The following is a 16,220-nucleotide window of genomic DNA, read 5'->3' on the forward strand; positions in this document are numbered from 1 at the left end:
GGAACATCATTTTCAGTGTGGAATATTAGCACATACAGGTCTTAGGCAAGTTGTATTTGAGGATTCATTTTATTATTGAACATCTACAGTGCTCTCTGTCAATCCAAACTGTTAATAAACCTCAAGAAGAAAAAGTGAGATTTTGGTTTTGTTAGGAGTATATATATGTGTGCATAATTACTTAACAACCGTTAGTGTGCAGAATTATTATGCAACTAAATGGAAAATCTAAATTTTCTCCCATCTCATTTGTTTATTTTCATCTGTTAAAGTGAGAATAATAAACAAACTCAAAATTTACAAATAAACATTTCTGACATTATATAGCACATTATAGGTGACCAATATGGCCCCTCTTCTTCCATTCATGGAGTCTCTCAGTTTCTTGATCTGTTGCCAATCAGCTTTTTGTGCAGCAGCAACCACAGCCTCCCATACACTGTTCAGAGATCATGTACTATTTTCATTCACTGTAAATCTCCTGTTTAAGAAGTGCTCACAAGTTCTCAATATGGTTTAGGTCAGGTGAGGAAGGAGACCATGTCATTATTCTTTCATCTTTAAGGCCTTTACTGGCTAGCAACACATTGGACTACTTTAATGCATGCCATGGAGCATAAAGATCATGGTCTTCTTGAAATATGCATACTTTGCTGTAACACTGCTTGAATAAAGTGTCGTCTAAAAACTAGCAATGGGTTTGGGAGTTGATTTTGAGTCCAACTTCAACCCCAAAAGGTCCAACTAGCTCATCTTTAATAATTCCAGCCCATAGCCGTACCCCACCTCCACGTTGCTGGTGTCTGAATCGACATGGAGCTCTGTTCCTTGATACTGACCCAGCCATGGGCCCATCCATCTGGTCCATCAAGTGACTCTGGTCTCATTAGTCCATAAAATCTTTGAAAAATCTGTCTTTAGATATTTCTTGGCCCAGTCTTGACATTTCACCTTATGTGTCTTGTTCAGTGATGGTCGGGTTTCAGCCAACCTTACCTTGGCCATGCCTCTGAGTACTTCTGGGCGTTCCAGGTAGGTTGCAGTTCTGGAATATGACAGCACTGGAGGATAACGGGCTCCTGGTCACTTCACGTTTGATTCTACTCAGATCTTTGGCAGTTAATTTGCATCTTTTTTTTTTTTTTTGCTCAGCATGTTTCTTGTGACCCTGTTGACTATTTGCAACAAAACATTTGATGGTTCTGTGGTCACACCCCAATATCTTAGTTATTTTAAGAGTGCAGGATCAGAGTCAGTTAAATCTCTTTTTTGGCCCATTTTGCCTGAGAAAAGAAGCTGCCTCATAATTATGCACACCTTGATATAGCGTGTTGATCTCCTTAGGCCACATCCTCCCTCACCTGATATGCTTAAATCCAATAAGCATTCAAGTTTATACAGCCTGGAGTTAGAAAATATGCATAAAATGATGATATTGTCAAAATACTCTCTTGCCTAATAATATTGCACTTTAAGGAAAAGGCTGAGTGACTCATCAAACCACAGACTGCAACCATTAATCTTTTCCTACTGATTTTCTTTGCAGTTAACCTTACATTTAGTAGGTTTGTATCTCTGTTTAGTTTTATGAGCTGTTCAACCCAGTTCTCCTTGACCTTAACTAATTTCAGTTTCTACATTACACTTAGTGAATATTGAGGCATTTGGACATATTAATGTAGTTAATATGTTTCTGTTCCCTGAATTCAAATGATGGCTGTAATGATGGCAGTGACATCAACAGCAGCAAAAACTTCACAGATGGCTAAAGCTATGACAACCTCCATCATGTAGGTGGTATTCTTTGATTCATGAGTAGCCCCATTTTCCCCACCAGTTTTGTGTATGTATACTGTTGGGGGATTACTGTCTTAAAATGTGTTTCAGTTCAAATGATCCAGAGTTATTTAAATTATAATTAAAATTATAATAATTTATATTAAAAAAATTAAATATTATACATGTATTGCATTAACATGGGACATACCACAGTTTCACACTCTAACAAATATAATTAACTGTAGTCACACACATCATGGAAAATGAAAATGTACAGCTCATTAATCATGAAATACTGCAAATAGTTGAATGGCCAACGTATGACTTATATGTAGTTAGCAGGCCTGCTAACATCCTCGCAGTGGATAAATAACATAAGGGCTTGTTAACATACCCCAATAAAAGGTGTCGTCTTATATTCTAACATTTGCTATACGGTATTTATTGATATCATTAAATCTACACGTGTCACGTATACATTGAAAAAGCTTAAGAAGTCTTAAAAAACTAGAGGAAGAGGAAAACGGAAGACATCCGGGTTATCAGGTATTGTTTTAGCCAACTACCACAGTGACACTCGAAACCGAGCTTCCAAGGTAGTAATACGGTTAAAATAAACAGATTTGAGGTCTCTGAAGTTTCAAAAGGTGGTAAGTGTCGGCTTAACGTTGCTTACGAACTATATTGGTTGAATGAGGATGTTTAAACGGTACATTTTCAGGGATTGGTCTTTTATCTTCGACCATGCTAAGTTCAACCAGCCGGATGGTGACGCTAGCCAAGCTAACGCTAGCCATGCGGCCTTACAAACTCGTAGGAAACAAAACGACCGTCTGGCTGGGTGGCTAGCTCAATTTTTTTTTGACCGCGTGAAATGTCCGCTTTAGTATCTAGCAAACATTTGCAACAGTTGAAAATGCGATTCAGATAGCGTTAACCATACCTAAAGTTGCGTAATTCTTTGCAACAACGCCACTTGGCTGGCTAGTTATACTAGCGTTAGGTTAGTTGGCTAACGCTACTATCGTAGCTTTGTAGAACAATGGAAGCAAATTTAACAAAAACAAAATGAAAATTTCTACATTAAGCCTAACAAGGAAAAAATAACAGCACAATATTAGAAAAGAAAATTACACTTTTAATATAGCTTCGAAAAGGCAAATGTTTTCAAAGATGTGTAATAAGCCAGAAGTAGTTTAGAGGGATGTCAAATGATGCGTTTACGTTGGTTAACGGAGTAAGAACAAAGATCTTAAATCGATGTATATATTGTATTGCGTAGGACTAGGTTAACCCTAACCATTTGTTACGTGTGTTTATGCAGTCATGTCCATAAATGTTAGATTTGAGTATGATGTCTAACAGGTTTTTGGACTTTAGTCCAAAATCAGAAATACTTGTGACTCGATTTGGACTTGATAATTACTGACTTTAAAATCTGTGTGCCAGAGCGTTTTTATCAGTACGTTTTTCTTAAGTTAATTTATATCTTATTCTCAGTGAGAGAAGTAATCGGGGTGTCAGTTAGCATGTTTAGACTGGCCCTCTAGTGGTAGACCCGTCAAGCTTCTAATGTTTCAAAGGGAAACAAGACAGCGCTACCTGAACGTAGCAGGGTCTTTCTGCAGACTACTGGCTCAATTAAACCCTGGTGCGATTGCTGTTGGTGCAGTTTTAGTGTGAACGCTTCCTTTCGAATTCTATTCTGCACCAAACATGCGGACGGAGACCGCCTGAGCAGGTGGGTGAACGTATGAAGTGTGAACTCAATACGAAAGCAAAGGCATCTAAACGAATCAAGCACAGGACGCGATACTAAATGCGCCGCCACAGAACAGGGTGCATTGAACACAAAAATGTACAGGTATCGGAAAGGTACGTCGTCTTCTCTTTGCAGCGTACCTTCTTTGGTATGTGCAGCGGAGGAATTTCTGGCGCAGTTCTGACTCCTTTATCCACCTCTAAAATACCACTAGATGTACACAACCTCGATAACTAGATTAAGCTCATAGACTTTATCATGCATCACTTTTTAACTTGATTTGGTTTGCTTGTAGATTTGTGTGTGATCGCTAAGCAAACCAAGGCTAAAATGTAGCAGTGTGTCATTTTCTTGTTTGGTCCGGACCAAGGGAACCAAACTACAAGTATGAACACTCCCTATGAGTGTAACAGATGGGAGTGATTGTGTCTGAATATGGACTAACCCAGAGTGGTATACAGAGTAAAAGGTATGCTTACATTTCCATGCATGGACACTGACAAGTCTACTTAAAATCTCTATATGGACTCAGACATGTCTGCTAGGCTGCAGATAGTCTGAACAAATGCTTGCATTACATTAAATAGGTGCAACTAGCATTACTTAAAGCTGATATAAAGGATTTATTTTTAGAACCTATTGGCTAAGCTCTGTTACATTGTCACTGGTATCACTAAAGTGGTTATTCTGAGGGTTAGTCTATGTAATGGGTGTGCATGGCTTTGAAGGGAGAAGCTTTGTAGAAAGGTTTGGGTGGAAAGCATGGCATTAAACGAAAGGGGTGGCCAAGTCAGGTGGAAGTTAGCATGAACTTCAAAATCAATTACAGCAGCTTTAAGAAACCAGGGAACACTTAAAATGATTGCATGGTTCTAAATTGGACTGTTAAATTTATATATTATCAAATTAACAGACAGAAATATAAATGAAATATTAATCAGCTTTCTGACGGAGATTACATGTTATACACAGTATAATGGTGTCAAGTTTACATGGGAAAGGGAGAAATTTGCTGAAATATATATTTTTTTTAACTGGATTTTGGAATGGTATTCGTAGGACACACATTGTTTATGTACATTTTAAGCCCAGAAAAGCAAGGTTCATCTAATTAGAAATAAATTTTTTAAAAGATTTAGTTTCTTTGGGCCTTTTAAGAGTAAATTAAAAGGCAGTCAGAAGAAGTAATTCTTTTGCTGTGGTTTAGAGATAAGGTAAAATAACTAGAGAAGCTTGGCTTCACAAGCTTGGCTATCTGTTAGTTTTACACTAAGTTTTCTTAATGTGAAGTTTTCAAATCAATATTTGCATCAAATTGTAAATACAACATGTATGATAAACACATTTCTAAAATTCTGGCTACATCCTTAAATTTTGACTTGGTGGCCCAAGTGGCCTGTGCAGAATGTTAAATTTAACTACCCCTGCTTGTAGCACTTGATGCACAAAAACATAGACTTGGGACTTTACTTTGACTCAGTGACAGAACTTGAAGCCCCAAGGAAATCTTGTTGTTGTTGTTGTTTTTGTTTGTTTGTTTTTTTAGGGGTGATATAGGGTGATATTGTACCCTAGTTTGCTGCCTTGAATGATTAAAAAAAAACAGCAACAGATGCAAAAAAGACCCCTTTTTTAATTCTCATTTAGGCAAATGACGCCCTAAACAATTTAGAAGCTCAGCCTTTGACGTGGAGAGACAGATTCAGCATGGAAACTTCTTCTAAATCTCCCAGGAGTACGAAACATCACTCACGGTCCAGATCACGTTCAAGAGACCGAAAACGCAAATCAGGTAATCCTTTTTTTAGCATACAAAGAAAGACAAGTTTTTAGTGGATTTCATGTTAAAACTAGTCAAAAATAAAGCTCATGAATAGAGCTATAAGAGACACTGGATGTTCCTGTCTTAACCATATTCAGCAAAGTACTGTTTTCTGGGGCACAGGTGTTTGAACCACTGCAAATCAGAGCCTCAAAGTGCAGTTCATTATTAGGATTGTGATGAAGTTCTAGTGTAGTGCTCTATAGTGAAATTATGGTTTTTAGTACAAGACAAAACAAGTATGTGATGAGAAGGTTTAACCGAGCCAACTAGTATATGTGGAAATTCAATTAAACGTGCAGGAACAGAAACTGCATCTTAAGATGCAGTTGTAGCCTCATGCATCCCAGCCCTGTTCTGTTGTCATTACATTTTCAGTGCAAAACTACTACTGTTATAGGAAAATGCATTTTGTTTAACAACACTTTATAATGTGCAACATTGTAATAGAATGATGTTTATTTTATGGAGATTTTCACATTTAACAAAATGGTGTCTGTCTCAGGTGGCATAAGATTGGCACAAACAAATGGGCCTATTGTTTGCTCTGCAATTAAATGTATTCTTCCCAATTTCAGGTGACAAGAAACACAGAAGATCCCGGAGCAGAAGCAAAGAGGTAACTAAATTAAAGTCCATTTCAGTCACGTAGACGTAAGTTGATTTGGTCGCATCATTAATGTAAATTTATCAGCTGGCATTTCTAGTTTTAGGCCAGTGGTAAGTATGAAGGTTTACATATGACAAATGCCAGTTTTAAGTTTTTGTCAGTTAGTTATGGATTCAGACCTTGAGGGGTAATTGTTTTTGGTTTTTTATTTTTTTATTTTTTTATTATTTTCGGTTCTCGCTCTCTCACATGTCAGTGTGTGAAATTAGAGACCACTGAAATAGCTTACAGATTGTGTGGGATTTTTATGGTAAAAGCCTGTATTTAGTTCACATGATAACATTTCTATAATAAATTACACTCAGCGTGCTAATGCACGAAGAGACACTCTGAACTGAAGACGCTGCTGACAGATAGCAAAATTATATGCCTACAACTGGACAGGTAACTATCAGCCATTCAATCTTACACTTGCTTAAAAATTGTTTGTCTAGCAACCTAAATCAATGCCCCTTTTTCCCCCCCAACATGAGTTGCTGTAGAGTAAGATTTGCAGTCTTCAGCGACCTTTGTCTTTTTACCTATGTGCATGCACATCGGAAATACATGTCACTTTATCAATCATGCTTCAGAGCCTAAGAACGCTTTCTCAAAAACTGCAAGTGTTAAAGCAAAAAAAACAACAACCCAACAGTAACAAAAAAACCCACGAACAAAACAAAGTGCATGTATCAAAAGGGAAACGGAATAAACCAGGCTTAAAATGTATTGATGACTTCATAAGCCATGCATCTTTTCACATTAGGGTAGGACAGAATAACTTTGCACTTCACTCCCTGTTTTATTTATTTTTTTATATATATATATTTTTTTTGTAGGCGTCATTCATGTGTGCCCAGAGATTTGAGTGTAGATAATCTGGAGGTTATGAGGGCGAGCTGTTTGGGGGAGGGGGTAGTCAGGACTGTACATGTTATGGTTCTTCAGAATTACTTGTTCTCAGACCAAAATACTAACTTTTTTTGTCACACTATTTTCCTGAAAGAGACCACTTCTTCTTAAAACAGGCGCGGCGGAGAGACTCTGAGAAGTCGCTGAAATCGCACAGCCGATCAGAGGACATGCAGAATTCCGATAAGGACCGAGAGAGACTTTCTGAAGACAGCACAGAGGACCGACATCGAAGAAAGGAGAGGAAATCCTCTAGAGGAAGAAGTCAATCTAGATCACGCTCACGGGAAAGGTGAGATATAGGACAATCCAACGTGTCTGTCTACATGATGCCCAAAAACTAGTTCAATAATATGTTCTACCCAAGTGTTTCTGCATTTCCTAATGGTTAAATTGTATATCTAATTTCATTACACACTGTTCTTGGACACATTTCTGATAATTCACTGTCTATATTCTGCATTGAGAGAATACACTGCTGTTTTTCCATCATTTTTATGCAAATACTTTTTTACACCCTTGTTCTGTGGTTTTAATGAGCGTTTACTTGGTTAGGCAGACTAATTGCTCAAGATATCGTTCATTGGATATTCAGTTAGATGAAAACAGTTCAAATAATTTTATGATTTATGTGCTGCTCTTTTACCTTGAACGTAGATGTCCTAGATGTAGACCGCCCAGCACCTTTAGTTTAGTCTATAGACACATGTACCGTCTAACAGAATGAGGAGAGGTACAACTTAACTTTTTACAAATGGTTCCAGAAACAAAAAATGTCTTGGTCTGCTACTGTGAATGACACGGAGCATAACGGATAGCATGAATATTTAGGAGTCTATGCAGCTTTGTGTGCATGTATTTGAAGCAGATGCCTGCACTTTCACCAAATTCAAGGTGCCAGTTTTGATTATTTTAAAAAAGAAAGTATTAAAATATATGTTTGGAGCTCACTGTGGCTGTGTGGCTTGTACATGTATTTGTGTGGTAGCAGACGACATCACAGTCGAAGTCGGGACAAGCGACGGTCTCTGTCCCGCAGCCGTGAAAGACGATCAAGAAGCCGTGACAGGAAGAGGCGGGCTAGGTCCCGGTCCCGGTCCCGTTCCCTCTCCAGAAGCAAACACCGACAGCGCAGCAGAAGCAAACACCGACAGCGCAGCAGAAGCCGCAGTAAGAGCAGGTGAGGCACCTGGGGGAATTTGGACATTCTGGCCTTAATGCCGTTGAGGTGGTATGGCTACCTTGGTCACACCTGGATATAGAACAATAACTTTTATTTATTAATCTGCTCTGAAGATGTGACAAGTGCACACACATTTGGAGAGGAGAATGTTGAGTGATTGGTGCTAGCCAGAGGTGTAAGTTCATTTAGCATTTTGAATGTTGATGAATTTACAGAATTTCATTAACAGCTTAGGTATGAAAAAATGTTTCCACTTGACATAGCTAATACTGTTATACTATTATAGTAGTGATGAAGTTAAATATTCCTGCTGTATCATTACTGTGCAATCATGGATCACTCTGAACACCCTGCCTAGTACTGAGAGAGAAATAGCCATTTTAAGAATTACATTCAATGTTAGTCATGTGTTGCTCCGCAGTATGGCTAAAAGGGTACTGTCTTCAAGCAGCAGTGCTTCAAATATGAAAATGTTCTGAATTTTTCACATTAAGAATTGTGATGGCATCAACTATTTGTTGAATCTATTACTGTTGCATCAGGGAGAAGAAAAAGAGGAGTGAAAAACCGAAGAGGAAGACTCATAGCCAGTCACCCAGTCCTGTGGCTTTCAGGGGCAGAAACACAGCCATGGATGCCCAAGAGGCTTTGGCCAGGAGGTAGCATAGTACTTTAAGTGTTGTCTTGGGAGATTTTAATGTATATTTGAGGGTAAATGTATAAATTAGGATTTTTCTTTTCGAAACTATGCATTCCTCAACCATGTAGGAAAAGTTTTTAGTTACAAAGGTTTACAATGTATATCACGATTGTATACAATTCCGCTCAAATCTGATGTGTAAAATATCTGAAATGGGTTTCTCTATGCTAAAAAAATGTACTTTTACATCATTACTTCTACCATGCCACACTGCTAGGTTGGAGAGAGCTAAAAAACTCCAAGAACAGAAAGAGAAAGAGATGCTGGAGCAACAGCAACAACAGCAGCAGCAACAGCAACAACAAGAGCAGCAACAACAGCAGCAGCAACAGGAGATGGCAGCAGGTAAGAGTCTTCTCTGGCAGCACCTGCCAGTCACTGTCTTCATCCACCTCAGTGTGGGAAAGGCTCTTAAGGCGTTGGATTGATGGGGTCGGTGATCTTTCTTCCTGCAGCAGCCGTAGCGACGCCGCTGCTCTGTGAAAATGTCCCGGCTGCGGCAGCCAGCCCTGTCCTCAATGTGGCAGCACTATTGGCTTCAGGAACGCAGGTCACACCACAGATCGCTATGGCAGCACAGATGGCTGCCCTACAGGCCAAAACGTTAGCCGAGACGGGCATTGCTGTACCAAGCTACTATAATCCCTCAGCTGTCAACCCCATGAAGTTTGCTGAGCAAGAGAAGAAAAGGAAGTTGTTGTGGCAGGGAAAGAAGGATGGGGTAAGACACTGCAGTTCAGTGAAACTAATAACTACTGTTAGGCACAGTTTTAACCCACTGATGTAAAACTGGTCCCCACGGCAAGCCATCACTAAAGCGTTTCTTATACCAATTATCAGAGAATTTGGTTGCATGTTGAGTGAAAGTGTACATGATTTTATTTCTATGTAATGTGAAATTAATTTCAGAAACATGTGCTTTTGTATTGAAGGACAAGTCACAAACAGCTGAACTGTGGGAGAAGCTAAATTTTGGCAATAAGGACCAAAACGTCAAGTTCCGCAAATTAATGGGCATCAAAGTAAGTTCAGATTTTAGCAAACAAACTATTGTTGGGTATCAATATTTAATGGAGAGAAGTTAAAAAAAATTGTTTTAACAAAGACAATCTTTCTGAGGGTATTTAGTTCATTTTCAAGCTGATAAATAATAAATGTAGTCCTTTTTATGCTTGAATATGTACTTTGTGTTTATACTGTGACTGCTCCTCATAAAGCATTTATGGATTTAGTAATTGCTCAGGTCAGCATTCATAAGCCTGAATAAGTACTGCCCTGTCTTAACCATTGGTTGTGGCATATCTTCTTCACAGGCTGATGATGGAGCTTCTGGTATGCTCAATGAAGAAGGCCTAAAGACACTGCAGCAGCAGGAAGAAATGTTTCGCAATTTGGACGTCCAGTATGAGATGGCCCGCTCACAGACACACACGCAGAGAGGAATGGGCCTTGGCTTCTCTTCGTCTTTTTCTTCACGAGGAATGGATGCCATCTGAGTGCTGTTTATACTCTTCCATCAATGTCTCCAGAAGTTCAACTGGGTTTTTATGTGTGTATAGAAAGCTGAAACTTTAAATCGCATGGATGTTGGTTGCATCAGATCTGTAATTTATTCAAACATCACCAGTTTTGTCTAGAAAGGATCCACATGTAAATACACCTAAGTGATTGGTCTTACATCTTTGTTAGGCTAGTACTGCGAATCTCTCTGGAAAATTATGCAAAGGTGCAATATGGTATTGCAGAGCTTTAAGAGGGATTCAGAATATTAGAATTAGGCTAATGGTATTGTAACCTTTTTTCCCCCCTATTATGTTTTTATTTTCTTACTATAATTCAAGGTTGTCCAGGTGAGTAGAGCATCATTGTTGCTTAGAATCTTGCTATGAGTAACACCTGACTGCATTGTAAGACACTGGCATAGTACCACAACAGGTGTGCCAAGCTATTGTAACTGCTTATGACAGCCTGATTAAATTTTTGTTAGTTCTCATGAAAAATGTTGCTGTGGTCAGTTTTTATTAAGTAACTAACAGTTTTTGAAAAATAACCCTAAATAAATTCTAGAACAGAAGAATAATTTTTTCAAATGGTACATGTCCTTTTAAATCAATTTGGTTGTGATTTCTAAGACTTAAATTGTACTATAGTTATATACTGGTAAATCAACAAATCACAAAGTGGTCAATATGCACACTGAATAATTCACTAAATACATAGATACTTTTTAAGCAATGAATTTGTTGATGGATTTCAGTCTAATCATCTCTGGCTGAGAGAAGTTTTCTTGTAAGCATGAGGAATGGTTATGATCACCATGCTGCTATTTACTTTCAAAGAAGACAAAAAACACAGTGATGCTGGAAGCTTTGTGAACTCGAGAGACATTTCTAGATTTATGCATACATTTAAAAAAAAGTAGAACCAAATAAGAAATTACTCATTTATTGAGGAAAATGATACTTTTGCCACTTCCAGGTATGTAGTAGTCAGATGTCAAGGGGATAAGTGTTATATTTAGGGAAAGGAAAATGCTACAGTTCAGCATAAAAACCTCATTCCTTCTGTGAAATGTGGTGGTAGTATCAAGGTTTAGGCCCGTTTTGCAGCATCTGTATTCAGGATGGCTTGCTGACAGTGATGGAACAATGAATTCCAAATTATACCAGCAAATTATAAAGGAAAATTTCAGGCCATCTGTATGTGCACTCAAGAGAATGTGGTTCATTCAGCAAGACAACGAGCCTAAGCACACAAGTTGTTCATAATCAAAATACGGACCGTAATCCAATAGAATGTTGTATAAGGTCCTAAAGCAAGCATGAGAGGAAAGAAACTACTTCAGATGAAGCTGTGGTGTATAGAAGAATGGGTTAAAGTTTCTCCAAGCCAATGAGCAAGACTAATTAACAATTACAGAAATGTTTACTTGCCACTCACATATTGGATTATTTATATTAAAAATATATTAATTATATAATATTAGTCCTTTATCTACTTAAGACATGATAAAACAATCCAATTAGGTCATCATGCAGAAATATATAGAAACTTCTAAAGGGTTCACAAACCTAGCCTCACAGTAGCAGTAAAACTTTGTTGGAACATATTTTATAATCATGAACACAATATTTTGCCCCTCTGCAGTAAGTAGTCTACTGTATCATGTACAGTACAAATGATAATTTGTGTATATAATAATGCTGTCTATATTTATTGTTAAATGCAAGTCAAAATGAAACCCAGGGGGGATCCTTTCATTCTTTTGAGTACATTGGGTTGCCAATGGCATACGACGGTCATGCACTTTGGGTAGAATTTGTATCTGTAAACCAGTACTGATGAGCACTTCAGAGAAGACGCACAGTTCACAACCACATTTTCAATTAAATCAGAATGTCTATTCATTCATCATCAAGACAATACAAGTCAATGCATCTTTTTATGATGAAGTGCACTGTTTCAACGTGGTTGAGATCTGTTGGCAGTTCCGTGCATAAAAATCCCCACGATAACTGGAAATTCCATTTAAAAAAACCCTTTAGGGACATTGATAACATTTTAAACTGAACTATATGCAAGATGTTTCTAGCACAGTAGATCCAAGCCTGATTATACATCTGAGTAATGTTTTACATTAGATTTGATATAAACTACCAAGCTTGGATCCAACACTAGATTCTGGGCCTATGTACTGTACAGCTGCAACAGTTCCAATCACTTGTCTGCCAGCAAAAATTCCTGCCTAATCTCTAAAATCTTCCAGATAGTTCCTTAAACAAGCCAACTTCAACAACTTACTACTAATTTACTACTACTATTTACTAATTAAATTTACTACATCATCTGACTGTTATAAAATTAACTGGGATTTATTTGGTGTCAAAAATACAGTAGCATTGTAAGCACACTACCACTTGTAATATATCAATCTATCGGCATATGAGACTAGAATACAGTACATGGGCCACTCCGGTGATGAGGTTATGGTTGACAAATTCCAGGACAAGCAGTACAATAGGATATTCACTTAGTCTTTTCCATGTTGCTGCTTCTTCACTGAGACCCATCCAGTGCATCAGCAGGTTCCGCATCGCTTCAGGGAAAAGCTCAGTTGCCAGTTCCTCTGCAGGTGGCAAGTCCTTAATGTGCTCGATGTGTCGCATCTTGAAACCTTCAACCTGGTGGCTTACGCTGCTGTTGGCTGCATGAAACTGCTGACCCAGCCAACCCCCGAGAGCCTGTAGCAGGGGACTGGAGTAGACGGAGAAGCCTTGCGAATGGGTCTGAAGTAATGTCATTACAGTCTCTGTTAGCCTTTCCTCATCTAGTTGTCCACCAATCCAATATTCAGCATAATCCAGAAGTTTCAAGAAGGTCCTTTGGTTCACTTCCATGGCTGTCATGAATTTAACCTTGTCTGCTATTCTACTGAGTCTCTCAGTTAGTACATTTGACTGCTGAGACTCACCTTGTTCTGATATGGAGCAGTAGTCATGGTCAGCAGACAGTGAATCATTTGGGAGACCATGCAATGGCTGGGAGGTCACATAGTCTTCTGGTATTTCTTGACCTTTTGAATAGGCATGACTACATGCAGAGATATTATTTGGAATATTACTACTTGTTATTGCATGATTTAGATCTCTTGGTAGTTGCAAGTCTAACTGGATATCAAGATTATAGGCCATATCTAATAGGTCATCATTGATCCGAGACTTCCAGAGCTCCTGAAAAGTAACACATTCATACAAACATTTTAATTAAAGGTTACAATATACTTACAGTATGCTATGAGACATGGCTGTTTTTAGTCTTCTTTTATGGATTGGTAAGTGTTTTTCTGAACTTTTTGGATTGGTCACTGTGGTGTTCCAAGTTTCTGGGGTTACAAATCTTGAATAAAAATGGAACACATTACTGTCATTATTTGAAAATAATTTTAATTAACTTAGGTTAGCTATATTGGTCAGATTTCATCTATTGAGGATGGCGATACACAGCAGTCTTCCTATTAGCCATACTAAGGATCTGTGTGCTCTGTTTTTGCTGTACTCTTCCTTGTTCTACTATGCATATCCATATTTCAGGGATCTCTTACAGACCTGTAAAATGTATGCTGCTTATACATAGTGTGGTACTGTAAGCCTTTATTTCTGCAGCACTTTATCTTAGTATTTCACATTTAGTTGGTTTTTATTTTATTAGTGTTATTAACCTCTTAGTTCATATCATTAATTCATTATCTTTTCATTTTCCTATGCAAAGCATTTTGAATTAGCTTCAAGTATGAAAATGTGCCATGCAAATAAAAATTGCCCTTGCCTTAGTGACATGGCATTAAACAGTCCTAGTGTAGTTAAAATAAACAGAATTTATTTTTGTTTAGTTTTGTGTTGAGGAATACTGACAGGCACCAGGTCCCATTTTGACCCTGTCCCAATTCCAAATTATTCTAATATTTTTTGTAACCTTATTTTTGTATTTATACCATGTCCTTCTTTGTGCCCTGAATCTTCTGATGATTGTAGGGTCACTAAACAAACAGCAGCCCTGCAATGGAAACTGGGGAAGTGTCATGCTATTAAAATAAATCAGTTATATACTGGTGAGGCACAACCCCCAAGATATGATGGGCCACGATTAACTGCCTTCTTCCTTCACATACATTATATGCCATAATATGTAAGTAAAACAGACTCGAACCATTCAATTCCACAGTACAAATTTCATAGAACTGTGCAGAGCTCATGACAGCAGAGATCAAGACTAGGCACTTATCATTACAAGTGTTGTGTTACTGTAAAATAACTAAGTGAGAGAATAATTCAAATTTAAGGTAGTTAAAACTATAAAGTACCTGAAATGATTCCAATACTGAAAGCTGATCTTGTTTACTGTAAAGCTCAAAAGCCACTCGAAACACTCCATGAATACAGTAGAACCACAAACTATTTCTGGAACAAGGAACTCGTATACCTTGGAGCCTGATGTCTGTAATCATAAAACAGACAAAATATTCAGTAGAGTGGTGTCCATGTACTTTTCCAACCGTATCATAAAATTTATGTATTCAACAGAAAGAAAAATTGTTCAGAGATGAAAATCTTGCTTAATACCTGAGGAGAAAATTAGTTTAGTTGCCAGTCCCCTTTTTGCAAATTTTGCATGATATCTGGGATGGTTTTCAGTGCGGACATCTGTGTCAGTAAAGAGATCAGCTCCAAGAAAGAGCGGAATCATCTGCCCCTTAAAAATTAAGGAACCAAGTCATTGATTTTATCCATTTTACTTTTTTTCAGATATTTACAAGGTAGCTGGGCATTTATGAAAAGGTATACATTTACCTCATCTGTACTTTGACTGGTAACTTTAAATGAATTTTTGCCAGCTAGATACAAGAATCGAATCCTCCTTTTACCACTTTCCCAGGATGGCAAACTGATGACGGAGATGCTCTCTGTCGACATGATTTAGTTCTCCAGTTTATTCTAAAGTCTACAGGACTTCCTGGATATTTAGTGAACCTTTTATCTTGGCTTTTTACACCCTGTAAGATTCGGATAAAGTGACAGTTCGTGTGATTATTCTATATATGCAAACAACTCGTCCTTTCTTTAAAGAAACAAAGATAAATAGAATTTAGAATTTAAAAGGTCTAATTCTATTTGATTGCAAGGCCAATTACGATGTATGAAGTTTCCATGAACCTGGTAGTCATAAAACGACTCTTGAATTTGCCTGTGGGTGAGACTTTGTTTCAGGTTCTTATTAATTTACCTATCTTAGGTTAAGCTAAGCGAAGCTAAACAAACTGGCTAACAAGCAAAACAACAAAGAGCCTTTATGCTGTCGCACACGCCACCTTTGTTATTCATTACAGAAAATAAGGGCAATAAAGACCGTTTCGTGTGACTCAAAGAAAAAAAAAAACCATCGTTAAGAGAACTTAAAACAACCAAACTCCATACGTTACCTCTCCGATATGCAGACTACTCAAACGGCGCATGCGCAAATTCTTCTTCTTTGACCGCTTTAAACTCAGAGCAGAAGCGGAAGGTGCGTGTTGCCATTCACAGGTGAAAGCAGCATTGTACAGCTAATGTTGCAGTTGGAGCAGGGGTATTCACCTTCGGGCTTCAAAATCTGAACTTGGATTTTGGAATCACTAATTAATTTACATCATAGCACATTCAAATCACAACTCAAAGGCTAGGTTCTCCTAGAGGGAAAGGAAAGAAGGCAATCAGTTAAATCAACTGACCAATTTAACTAGGCTACCAGTGATTACAAAATCCAGGACTTCTAATTAGATTTGGAGTCCGGAATTGGATTAAATTCCACTGCCGTTCAGGTTTTGGGCACACTGCAGCAAGAGAGTAACCTATCCCCATGTATAAGGCTGTGTTCAGT

The 16,220-nt window shown here is 38.0% G+C and overlaps 2 protein-coding genes across 7 annotated transcripts; one reads left to right on the top strand and one right to left on the bottom strand.

The window, feature by feature from the left end:
* The first annotated feature begins 2,314 nt into the window (after positions 1 to 2,314).
* rsrc2 (arginine/serine-rich coiled-coil 2) lies at positions 2,315 to 10,807 on the top strand. 4 transcript variants are annotated; one of them, XM_035526535.1, is made up of 10 exons: positions 2,315 to 2,429; positions 5,189 to 5,333; positions 5,942 to 5,982; positions 7,041 to 7,216; positions 7,913 to 8,104; positions 8,650 to 8,766; positions 9,025 to 9,152; positions 9,263 to 9,528; positions 9,740 to 9,829; positions 10,121 to 10,807. In XM_035526535.1, the coding sequence occupies exons 2-10, from the start codon at positions 5,249 to 5,251 to the stop codon at positions 10,301 to 10,303; spliced, it is 1,278 nt and encodes a 425-aa protein (XP_035382428.1). In that variant the 5' UTR covers positions 2,315 to 2,429; positions 5,189 to 5,248; the 3' UTR covers positions 10,304 to 10,807. The 4 variants fall into 4 exon arrangements, with proteins under 4 accessions (XP_035382428.1, XP_035382430.1, XP_035382432.1 ...); XM_035526537.1 differs by having other exon boundaries at positions 2,316 to 2,429; positions 7,916 to 8,104; XM_035526539.1 differs by lacking the exon at positions 2,315 to 2,429 and adding an exon at positions 6,339 to 6,417 and having other exon boundaries at positions 5,282 to 5,333; positions 7,019 to 7,216.
* A 431-nt stretch (positions 10,808 to 11,238) lies between these two features.
* On the bottom strand, positions 11,239 to 15,818 carry si:ch211-110p13.9 (uncharacterized protein LOC562347 homolog). 3 transcript variants are annotated; one of them, XM_035525857.1, is made up of 5 exons: positions 15,784 to 15,809; positions 15,155 to 15,357; positions 14,927 to 15,056; positions 14,668 to 14,801; positions 11,239 to 13,537 (listed from the first exon to the last, which is right to left on the bottom strand). In XM_035525857.1, exons 2-5 carry the CDS (start codon positions 15,275 to 15,277, stop codon positions 12,740 to 12,742), a joined length of 1,185 nt encoding a protein of 394 aa, XP_035381750.1. In that variant the 5' UTR covers positions 15,278 to 15,357; positions 15,784 to 15,809; the 3' UTR covers positions 11,239 to 12,739. The 3 variants fall into 3 exon arrangements, with proteins under 3 accessions (XP_035381750.1, XP_035381751.1, XP_035381752.1); XM_035525858.1 differs by lacking the exon at positions 15,784 to 15,809 and adding an exon at positions 15,518 to 15,777; XM_035525859.1 differs by lacking the exon at positions 15,155 to 15,357 and having other exon boundaries at positions 15,784 to 15,818.
* Positions 15,819 to 16,220: the final 402 nt, after the last annotated feature.

The sequence above is a fragment of the Electrophorus electricus genome, chromosome 5 (genome assembly GCF_013358815.1).
Source record: "Electrophorus electricus isolate fEleEle1 chromosome 5, fEleEle1.pri, whole genome shotgun sequence".
NCBI classification, from domain to species: domain Eukaryota; kingdom Metazoa; phylum Chordata; class Actinopteri; order Gymnotiformes; family Gymnotidae; genus Electrophorus; species Electrophorus electricus.